General features: G+C 36.7%; 1 protein-coding gene across 1 annotated transcript; it reads left to right on the top strand.

Annotated features, from left to right (window-relative positions):
- The first annotated feature begins 8974 nt into the window (after nucleotides 1-8974).
- Nucleotides 8975-9403, top strand: LOC119665201 (uncharacterized protein K02A2.6-like). The gene has a single exon (XM_038074493.1). It carries the CDS (start codon nucleotides 8975-8977, stop codon nucleotides 9401-9403), a length of 429 nt encoding a protein of 142 aa, XP_037930421.1.
- Nucleotides 9404-11704: the final 2301 nt, after the last annotated feature.

Consider the following 11704-nt stretch of genomic DNA (forward strand, 5'->3'; position numbering starts at 1 on the left):
TAGCTTTAATGAGATTACCAAACATATCAGGAACCACTGCAAATTAAAATCTTTTAATTAAACCAGGAAGAATGTTTGGACATGTATTACTTATAGAAAAACTACCCATCACCATCCAGGATTCAACTAGTAATACTCCTAAATATCCTACCTATGTGTGCTGAGTTATTATAGACAATTAGAACAACAAAAAAAAATTCGTCTGCAAGAAAATGCACTCTTGCAGTTTGGTACAAGTTCATAGTTTGACAAACATATTCAAGGTTATTTTTTATATTGTAGTTAATTTACTTGTTGTAAATTGATTATTAATCTTCTATATATATAAAAGAAAGATGTGTTTTTGTTACACCACTTATAACTCAAGAACGGCTGAACCGATTTAGCTGAAAATTGGCAGGGAGGTAGTTTAAGGCCAGGAGAAGGATATAGGCTGAACCGATTTAGCTGAAAATTGGCAGGGAGGTAGTTTAAGGCCAGGAGAAGGACATAGGATACCTGTTTATCCCGTTCACGACAAAGTAGGTTTTGAAATTATCAAATTTTTGATATAAGAAAATATTTTATTAAAATTTAACAGATAGAAATATAACTTAGTTAATGTGTTTTTAAAAGTTGTATTAGATCAATATAAGTTTGTGTTGCAATAAATATCGTTTTTAATCAATAAAACTTCCTGGTTGTTGCAAACTCAACAAAATAAATAATTAACAATTATAATGTATGGTATGGTTGAAAATTTGAGTTTTTAGTTTTTTAATAATGCCGCGACCAAGACGATCGAATCTTTCCCGACAAAGCCGTAATGCAAGAAGAATACGAAATACTGCAAATTTAAGGACTGAAGGTCGAGCGAACAACAGAGGTCAACAAATAGATAATTTGCGATGTGTACTAAAATACACAAATAAATTATGAATGATTAATGTAGGTATTTTTTTTTTTTTTGTATTTTTTCCAATTAAAAAAAAACTGCTTATTTATTGCCTTTAAGGCGGAACAGAGTTCGCCGGGTCATCTACTAGTTTTAAATAAAAGGCACAATTGAATTCTTGATAATTCAATTGATGCAAAACCACATTCGTTATTAATTCATTGCTTTATTCTATTAGCTTTGTAAATTTAGTTCAAGTGCTAAATTTACGTCACATAAGCGCTTTGCAGATTTGGTTCAAGTGTTCAGTGATTAGGATAATTAGGACAAACGTCGAAATCACTTATTTCAAGTACTCAGTAGGTTTTCTTGTTTAATAAAATCAACATAAATGCTGGATTAAAATGTTCAGTACTTGCAAGTAGTCGATTCCAGTGTATATTCGAACACTATTAACGGAAACAGAGAATCCTATTAAAGCACAATGGACTGTTGCACAAAAATTGTATAAAAGAAAGTAATCAATCAGCAAAATCTATTCTTTGATTCTTGTCAAAAACCTAAAAAAAAAATCTGCTTTATATAGAGTAAATTTCAAGTGCTTAGTCTATAACCAATGAGCAGTATGTGAAACTATAAAAATTACAAAAAATATTTGAAAAATAAATAATTATTATAATCTGCGAGATAAGCGATAGCATTGGAATGTGCTAAAATAAAAAAAAATTTTAAAAAAATTAACTATCTTAAAAATTGTGTTAAAAAGAAAGTTGGGGCCTGCTTTGCGTCAACCAATGTTATCCATACCTGCTAATGGAAACGGTATCAACAATGCTGGATATTCATTTCAGGTAATTATTAAATAATAATTACAATTTCATTTTTAAAACTAATTAAAATGCACATAAAGCATTTATATATGAAAAATACTAGGAGAACATAATATTCAGGTAGGTTAGTTATTAACTTCGATTAAGTATAAATACTGTACAAATTCAATAAAGAAATTCAAATTCACACAGAACCTTGAGCTTCTCTCATTATCTTATATTTTACCTTATTCAATTGCAATTTAATTTTATTCGCCACATTAAATTATTATATTTTAAACTATATGTAAAGGAAAAGAATAAAATTTAGATATTGTTATTGTAATAATTTGTAATAATTCAGTAGTTAAACAAAATTTAATTAAATAAAGATAAGATTGAGATCAATATTCGATCTATTTAATTCAAAATTTTAGATTTTCAGTTCCAGTGCTGGAACTCATTCTCTTAAGTGTTAATTCACTTACATTTAAACTGGGAATGTTAGCTAAGAAAAACAGGAATAAATTTTCTATTTAATTCCACCAAAAACTAATTAAGGAAAACTTGACGTATCTTCCCTATAAAGTACGTTTAAACAGTATTCAACATCATATGATAAGTTATTTGGCGTTGTTAATTTCTATAACAATAATAATAATCCTCACTTGGAAAATCAAACATAACATATGTCAGCAACATACAATAAACGAAAATTCAACACGAGGAAATGATATGCAGAATGCAGAATTACGTCAACAAAATTTGGACTTCAATGTGACCACAACCTAGGACAAATTGAGTAGCTTGGGTTAAAAGTGCTCAGACTACTTTACACACAAAAATAGGCTTCCAACTCAGATCCTTAATCTGTGTTAGCACCAAGTAGCGTACAATTTGGTGACCCCCACGTGATCCTGAACCACGACTATTGATGATCTCGACTACTCGGCACATGACACTTCATATACGGACTTGATACAGCTCCATCCACACATCGTCCGTCCTGCTATAAACGACAAGGCTTTTTAGAAATACATACATTGTATTATATATGTATAAACGTTAAGGATTGTATATGAACAATCAAGTATTAGAACATTAAATAATAAAACATATGGAAAACCGTAAAACCGCAATAATATTATGTGTGTAAATTCCATTAAAATTTAAGACATTAAGTTTATACATTATAAACAATAAATAAATAAAATATGAAAGTGTTTGATAAATTTAGAAATACAACATTGATTGGAGTTTGAATTAGAGAAAATTCGAATATACTATTCTGGTCTTCTCACAATATGCAACATATTGGATAAATGTAATACACCACATTGGCGTAGCCCGAGTTAAAAACCTAAACGTATTTAAAACCTAAATAATTGAACTGGCGGTAATTTATGATTACAAAAGCAAAACATATTGTTAAAAGTTCCGGTCTCGTTAAATCCAGATCATTGTATTGAGCGTTTGAGAGTTTGCGCTTAACGTAAACTTGCAGCGTTAGGCTGACAGTATGAATGTAATGTACACTCGAAATGTAACTCTCGATAATAAAAGAAAACTACTTGAAGTTCCTGCTCGTGTTTCGAATTCAGAAAATCTATTCATTGTCAGAAATTCAAAGTATGGTCGCGATGACCAATTGATTGGTCTCGTGAATTCTGATCCAATCAGTTGTATGCCCAAACGGGTATTCATCACCGGTTCGTGATGGTTATTGAACAAGAATTAATTATTAATTATTATTTGACCACGGAATTAAACGACTTTTACCGTCGAACCATTACTGAGATGGTTATTGAACGAGAATTAATTATTAATTATTTTTTGACCACGGAATTAAATGGACGAAATTCGCGTGAAGTTTAGATCTTCATCAGACGTGCCGACATATAGTTAATGATATGTACTTGTGTCAACGACTGCCCTCACCGAATGAGGGGTGCCAGAAATAAATCCCACGTTTAAACCTTATAAATAAAAGGACGTTGCATTGATAGCGCAACTGTTTCACAATTTGTTATGAAGACCATTATACCTTGTCCAGAAAAATCTGTTGGACTAATGTCGATAGCACGAAAGTTGTCGGTCGTTGACAAGTCCGAACTAATTAGAATAATGAATTGAAAACGTCCCATCCCGACGTTGGTTTACTGTACATCTACCCGTTATCTGCTACTTAAACGAGACATCCCAGGTATGACAGTTACAATGAACATCAAGATAATGCTGAATTAAAGTTACAGAAATCGCCAAGGAAAGTAAAATTAACTAGTATTCCAGTCATTAGTTTGAAAGGATTGAACAACGTTAATATATAGAACCATAAAATTACTTGTTATGTCGTTGTAAAACGAGATAATTCACTTTTAATGGAAACAGTGATAAACAAATCCATGTTTTATATCTTCCTTCCTTAAATGCAATGGAAAAAATTCAACAAATAAGTATTTTATAATTTTTCAATTATATCTTTCAAAAAATGGTTTCACCAAGTTGTTGTGGAAAGTTTTCGTCTTCTCTGTTATGGAAATTCTTACATTAACCGAGTTGGGAACCTCTTTTGTCACGTAGGGACCCTCCCATATGGGTGCAAATTTATTCTTCCTCGTTTGATTCCTCAGGAGCACTTTCTCTCCTATTCTAAATTTCTTTTCCTTTTTATTCCTGTCATAATATTTCTTAGACTTCAATTTCGCTTTCTTCTGACTTTCTCTCACTAACTCATGAGAACGTTGAATCTGATACTTCAATATTTGAAAGTAATCATCGGAGTTGTAGAGCGGTGACGGCTTTTTCCTCAGCGTTACTGGAATCTCTACATCAAAACCAAACAAGGTCCTGCTCGGTGTTTGTTTTGTAGTCATATGAATCGTATTATTATGCACATGCATAGCATGGTGTAACCATTGATCCTAATTTGTACCATCTATGTTAGCGAAATTTCTCAGGAACTCTACCAGTGGTCTATGGCTTCTTTCCAAAGACCCATTCGACTGAGGATGATACGGTGATGTACAGAGTTTCTTCACCCCTAGTATCTTACATGTTTCTTTAAATAACGCAGCGGTGAAATTAGAACCATTATCTGTCACCAAAATCCGGGGTATGTTGAATTTTGCAATTATCTCTTCGAAAAAGGCCTGCGCTACTGTTACTGCTTCGGCATCTAGTAGAGCGACACAAATCATATATTTGCTAAAATCGTCTTGGAACGTCAAAAAGCATCTATTTCGACGAATATGGCAATGGGCCGACTATGTCCATGTAAACCTCTGCTCGCAAAATACAGTAGAAGGTCCTCACCTGCCTTTCCTTGCGAAAGAACGGCTCCCAATGCTTCGTTACTAGCATTGGTCGTCAAAAGAATGGTTTAAAAAAATCAGCATATTGTAATATGGGTGGATTAGTCACAGCTTCCTATAAATCATCCATCGCCTTTTGACACTCGTTTGACCAAATAAATTTTTCCCCTTTTCTCAGTAGCTTGTTTAATGGTAGGGAGATTTTCGCGGCATTGGGTATGAACTTCCTGTAATAATTTACTAAACCCAGAAATGCTTGCAACTGCTTAATCGTTTTCGGGGGACGTGTGTTCTTTACACATTCCGTTTTCGATGGATCAGGTAGGACTCCCTCACTCGAGCATTTGTGTCCCAAATAAACCACTTCTCGCCGCATGAAATGACATTTTTCCGTTTGCAACTTCAGGTTGTAAGTACGCAAAATGTTGAAAGCTTTCCTGAGGCGCTTGTCATGTTCCGATAGATTACTGCCATATATAACTATATCATCAAAGTAAACGAAACAATCCAGCCCTTGAAATCCAGTGAGTATGTTGTTCGTAATTCGCTGGAACGTTGCTGGGGCTCCCGTTAATCCGAACGGCATCCTAAGGAACTCATAATGTCCCGTGCTAGTACTGAAAGCCGTCTTATCCTGGTCCTGAGTGTCGAGAAGTACCTGGTGATAACCACTAGCCAGATCGAGAGTAGAAAAATATCTACTGCGGCCTAATTGGTCCAGAATCTCGTCAATATATCGTTTAGTTTTCTAAAAACGACAACGAGCCGCCAGTTTTTCTCCCCAGCAGATCCTTGTTTTTTGGGTACTAGAATAATCGGTGAATTCCAGGGTGACACACTTCGGACAATTACGTCGAACAAAAGTTTTTCCCGAGATTCAGGTCTTCGTATTTTATGGAAGGAGCTCATAAAAAAAGCTCAGCCAAATCATGAGGTTATTTTTGCCAAAATTCGTCCGGATAGAAAAAGAAATAACACATATTTTCTTTAATAAATAGAACAGTACTTCCACGAGCTTAGCCGCTTGAATGTGTATTCCAGTAGTCGGAAAATTAATATAATATTAATATAATTTAATTGTGAAAAATGCGTTTCGGATATCAAAGCAATATCTACATTATTTATTCTCAAGAATATTTCAAGCTCATGGGCTCTTTTATTGAGCCTGTTTGGATTCCATGTGATTATACTGAGGAATTGATTACTCATGACAAATCGTTTTAATTTTCTTGGTTGGTGGGGACAGGCTCCCCAACTTGTTCACTCTCTCATTTAACTCATAGTTGGCTCATTATCATTTATTGTTGCAGTTTGTGTTTTTATTGCATTATGTATCTCCATAGATATTTTTTCAGTTTGTGCATAACAGTCGGAGATTTGCATAATTTTGATGATCTTACTGCTTAACAAAACCATCGACCGAATGGTGCTTCGAAGTTGAGCCGAAACCGAAAAGAGCACGCCAAAGTCGGTCCAAAATCAAGGTTATGCTGACTGTTTTCTTCGATATTCGTGGTGTGGTGCATTATGAATTCCTTCCGGATGATCAAACGGTCAATAAGGAGTATTATTTGACCGTTATGCGTCGTTTGCGTGATGCCAATCGCAAAAAGAGGCCAGATTCATAGAAGGAAAACTCATGGATTTTACACCACGATAACGCACCGGCTCACACAGCTCACACTTTTTCCTCTTCCCCCGACTCAAATTACCATTGCGAGGTACGTGTTTTAAAACCATAGAGGCCATAAAAGAGAATTCGCTGCGTGAACTAAAGGCCATACCTTCGGCGGCCTATAAAACTTGTAAGGAAAATTAGATCAAGCGTTGGCATGCATTTATTGCCGCAGGAGGAGAGTACTTTGAAGGCGATAATAAAGAAAATTATTAAAAATTAAAATTTTGCGTTTTTTTTAACTTCTCGTTCTTGTTTGATCAAATGGTATATTATTAGTTACTAATAGAATTTACAACACTTTTTGTGGTTTGTGTACAAGATAATTGTTATAATATAGTATGTTTTGCATTAGTTTAAGCAATCTTAAATAATGAAATGTAAACAAAATTTGGTTCAATATAAACTGTCAATCGTGTCGGTTGTATTTACTTCAGTTGGCGGCGAGGATAAAAATCTGCAATTATTCAATCGCTTTCACGCTTATTTCGTACCGTTCAATTTTAAATACAATCATGCTGGGCGAAACTGAAATTTATAAGCAATTGCTTAAAGAACAACAAGAGTTTTAAAAAAATTTACTGAAACAACAACGTGAGTGGATGGACTCAATGTTCCAAAAACAAGGTACTGCCGGTGCATCTGAAAGAAATCACAACATTGTTCCAGTATTTCACAAATTTTCGAAAGAACAGCAAACCTGGGAATCGTACTTAGAACAACTTAACCAACATTTTTTAGCATATTCAGTTCAGTGCAGTGAAAAACAAAAATCATTTTTCTTGTCTTGGATTGGCACAGAAAATTTTGAGCTGCTAAAAAATCTTTTCGGTAACACGAAAGTACAAGAACAATCTTTCGAAAATTTAACGAAAAAACTAACGAATTATTTCCAGTCGAAACGACATATGGTCGCTGCACGTTACGATTTTTTCAACAGGGAAATGAAGCCACATCAATCATACAGAGAGTGGGTAGCCGATCTCCGCGGATTGGCAAGAGAGTATAATTTCTTGTGCTCAGCCCAGACGATGAAGCAAAAATAATAATGGTTGTCAACACTCCACTTGGGTTATTCCAATACCAACGTTTACCGTTTGGGATTGCAAGCGCTCCAGCTATATTCCAAAGATATCTTGAGCAGTTACTTCAAGGCGTAGAAGGTTGCGGAAATTATCTCGATGACATCATCATCTCCGCACCTACATTTCAACAACACATCAGCCGCCTAGAACAAGTACTTCATATTTTGCAACAAAATGGTATCAGGTGCAAGCAAGAAAAATGTTTCTTTCTGCGAGATAAAATCGAATATCTCGGGCGTCAAATTAGTGCAAAAGGTATATTGCCAGATGAGTCAGGACTAAAAGCAGTCAAAAACCTGCAGCCGCCTAAAGATCTAAAGCAAGCAGAAGCATTCATGGGTAAGGTAAACTACAACCATAATTTTATACCCAATTTTTCGCAATTATCCGCGCCAATCGACATGCTGTGCCGAAAAAATGTTAAATTCACATGGGGTACAGCACAACAACAACGCATATTCTCAATGCAGCGCAATTAGCACATTATCAGGAAGATTTACCGTTGGTTCTAGCTACAGATGCCTCCTCCTATGGCATAGGAGTCGTGCTCTCGCATACGTACATTGACGGTACAGAAAGGCCTATTGCTTTTGCATCTAAAACTCTCGACATTCATCAACGACGATATAGTCAGATAGAGAAGGAATGGCTAGCTATCGTTTTTGGAGTCAAACGTTTCCATCAATATTTATACGGAAGAAGATTCACCTTGGTTACTGACCACAAACCTCTTGTTAGCATTTTTAATCCAAATCGTCAGTTGCCGTCGATGACGTCACATTGTTTACAGCGATGGGCTATTATACTAATGGCTTATCAGTATGATGTTCGGTATCGTAAAACTACTGAGCATGGAAATGCCGATGCTTTATCTCGTTTACCTGTTGGTGAAGATATAACTTTTGATCATGAAGAATCCTGTTTCAACATCAATGAACTTAACACACCTATCGACGCTGAAATAATTCGTCAGCATGCCAAAAATTACCCAATTCTTCGCCGAGTTTATTTTCTCGTTACAAACGGTTGGCCTGAAAAGCTAATGCCTCTTCGATCATTTTTCAATCATCGCTTTGCTTTAATACTAAACAACAATTTGCTTTCCCTCCAGACGGAGTACAACCGGGTTGTCATTCGAGCCTCCCTTAAGCAGAAAGTTCTTAAACTTCTTCATGATGGTCATTGGGGAGTATCGAGAATGAAACAGCTAGTTCGACAACATGTCTGGTGGACTAATATTGACAAAGACATTAACTGAAAATTGTGATGTGTGCAAAATTGCAAATCCTGTTCACGCACGTGAATACGTAAGCTGGCCTGAAGCTGATCGACCTTGGGAGAGAATACATAACGACTTTGCTGGTCCATTTTGTAATTCAATGTGGCTAATTTGTGTCGACGCTTTCTCGCAATTTCCGTTCGTTGTACAACTATCTACAAAAACAACGGTTGACACCATATCAGCATTGTCTTCTATATTTTCTCTGGAAGGTATACCAAAAACCATCGTAAGTGACAATGGTCTGCAATTTACAGCTCAAGCATTCAAACATTTTTGCTCAAAACTTGGCATCAAACATATAACAACAGCGCCGTTTCATCCAGCCTCAAAGGGGTTAGCCGAACGATTCATCAAGAATGAGGTGTGATTGGTCGCGAATTTAAGATGGCTTCGATTTCAATCTGTGCTGTTCCAAGCTCCTCAAAGGTGAATCGAGTATTTGATAATGTTCGATACAGATGGCCTTTCGCGCTTTTTACAGCCGCTTTCCATAGACCTCCAAAGTGAGGTGCTCGGGGCGGTATAAAATTGAAATTTATGAATTGGTTGCTGCAAAAGGTCTGCAGCATCACTTGATTAGACTTATCGAAAAACATCCCTTTTAACTCTGCTAGTTTGTTGTTAGCCCCAACGAAGTTTGTGGCGTTATCGCAATAGATATCTGATGGTAACCCTCGTCTACCGATTAATCTTTTCAGTGCTGCAATAAATGCTCCCGTAGATAAGTCTGACACGGCTTCTAGATGAGCTGCCTTTGTAGACAAACAAACGAACAAAGCTATATAGGTCTTATATGGAACCCGTCCCCGAATTCGGAGATACGTTAATATCGGACCACAAAAATCTACCGCAGTACGCGTGATTGGACGACTTGGAGTGAGGCGTTCAATTAGGAGATTACCCATCATTACCCATAACGCACGCAGTGAATACACGAGTGCACGACTCGGCGTGCAATTTCTGGTATATTAATTATCCAAAAGTTTAGTCGAATAAGGGTAATTAATGCCTTTGCGCCTGCATGATAGTTGCACAAGTGTACATGCCGAACATAAAGTTCCACAAAATAACAGCCCTTAGGCAACAAAATAGGGTGACGTTGGCCTACTGAGATGTCACTCAGCTCGAGGCGACCTCCCACCTTAAGTAATTGATAACCGAATACATTGTCCAGGAAGGGATTTAGATGCTTTAATGTACCTTAGGCTGGGTTGCCTCGTTGTAGGCGTTGTATATCAATTTCGAAGAATTGCTGTTGGATGACCCAAATAATACAGTGCAATGCCTTTCGTAGCTGAATAGGTTGGAGGGTACATTCTCCGTTCTTCAATTTATTCTTGGTTACATGATAGAATCGCTGTACCTGCGCTCGTAGCATCTTGGTGTGTGAACTATATCTTGACAATACCTGTGATACGTAGTTGTCTTCATTTGTGTTAACGAATACAACCTTTCGCGTCTCTTTATTGATTTCTTCCATATCCAGGTTGTGACATTTCAAATGCGGCCAGTATTTATCAGCGAGTAACGAAAATTCCGGCCCCGCAAACCAACAAGACTCTCTTAATTGGAGGATGTTACAGCCGCGCGACACAACATCTGCCGGATTGGATTGGGTAGGAACCTGTCTCTATTGCCCATTTGCGGTAATATCTTGAATTTCCGCTACTCGATTGCTAACGAATGCAGACAGGGTTAATGAGTGCTGCTTCAACCAATGTAATACAATCTGTGAATCAGTCCAAAAAAATGTTTCACACTTAAAATGCGCAAATATTGCTTGGACCTTCTGATACAGTTTGGCAAGAAGTAAGGCACCACAGAGTTCTAGTTTAGGTAGCGACTTCCGCTTTATAGGTGCCACACGGGATTTTGCAGTGAATAGTCTGACCGTCACCTTATCTGATGTGTTTTGTGATCGGAGAAATATGCAGCAACCATATGCGCGTATTGAAGCGTCACAGAAACCGTGTACATCAACCTGTTGATAGTTTATTGTTAGGCAGTATCTCGGCACCTTAACCGATGAAAGCATTGTAAGATCTTGAATAAATATTTTCCAAGCTGAGTGAAGATTTTGAGGGACTGACTCGTCCCAGTCCACACGCAAAAGCCACAATTCTTGCATCATAATTTTTGCTACGAGTATGATCGGTGCTAGTAATACAAGCGGGTCGAATAATGAAGACGCAAGGGATAAGATGGTGCGTTTTGTTACAATATGACCTGGTTGCTCATTGAACGAAAATAGGAAAACATCTTGCATTTGGTGCCACTTGATGCTTAGGGCGCTGGTGACTGTATCTGTATCAAGATTCAAACTCTTTGTTGTAGTATCGCTGATGAAGTCATGATGGTTTGAATGCTATTTGTCGTCGACAAAGAACGATGCTTTAATGAGTGCAGCGCCTATTGGGTATTGTGCTTCAAATTTGTCCGCCAAATACTGCAAACTCCTGGTTGCTAGGAAAGGTGCTGATGCAGTACCATAAGTGACTGTATTCAACTCGTAAGTACTAACAGGATCGGACTCCGTATCTCGCCAAAAAATATATTGGAATTTTCGATCTAGTTTATCTATCAGTATCTGTCGGTACATTTTAACAATGTCAGCCGTCAAAACATATCGGTGCAAACGAAATTGAAGTAGCAACAAGTATAACTCCGA

Source organism: Teleopsis dalmanni, chromosome 1 (assembly GCF_002237135.1).
Source record: "Teleopsis dalmanni isolate 2A chromosome 1, ASM223713v2, whole genome shotgun sequence".
In the NCBI taxonomy this organism is placed as follows: Eukaryota; Metazoa; Arthropoda; class Insecta; order Diptera; family Diopsidae; genus Teleopsis; species Teleopsis dalmanni.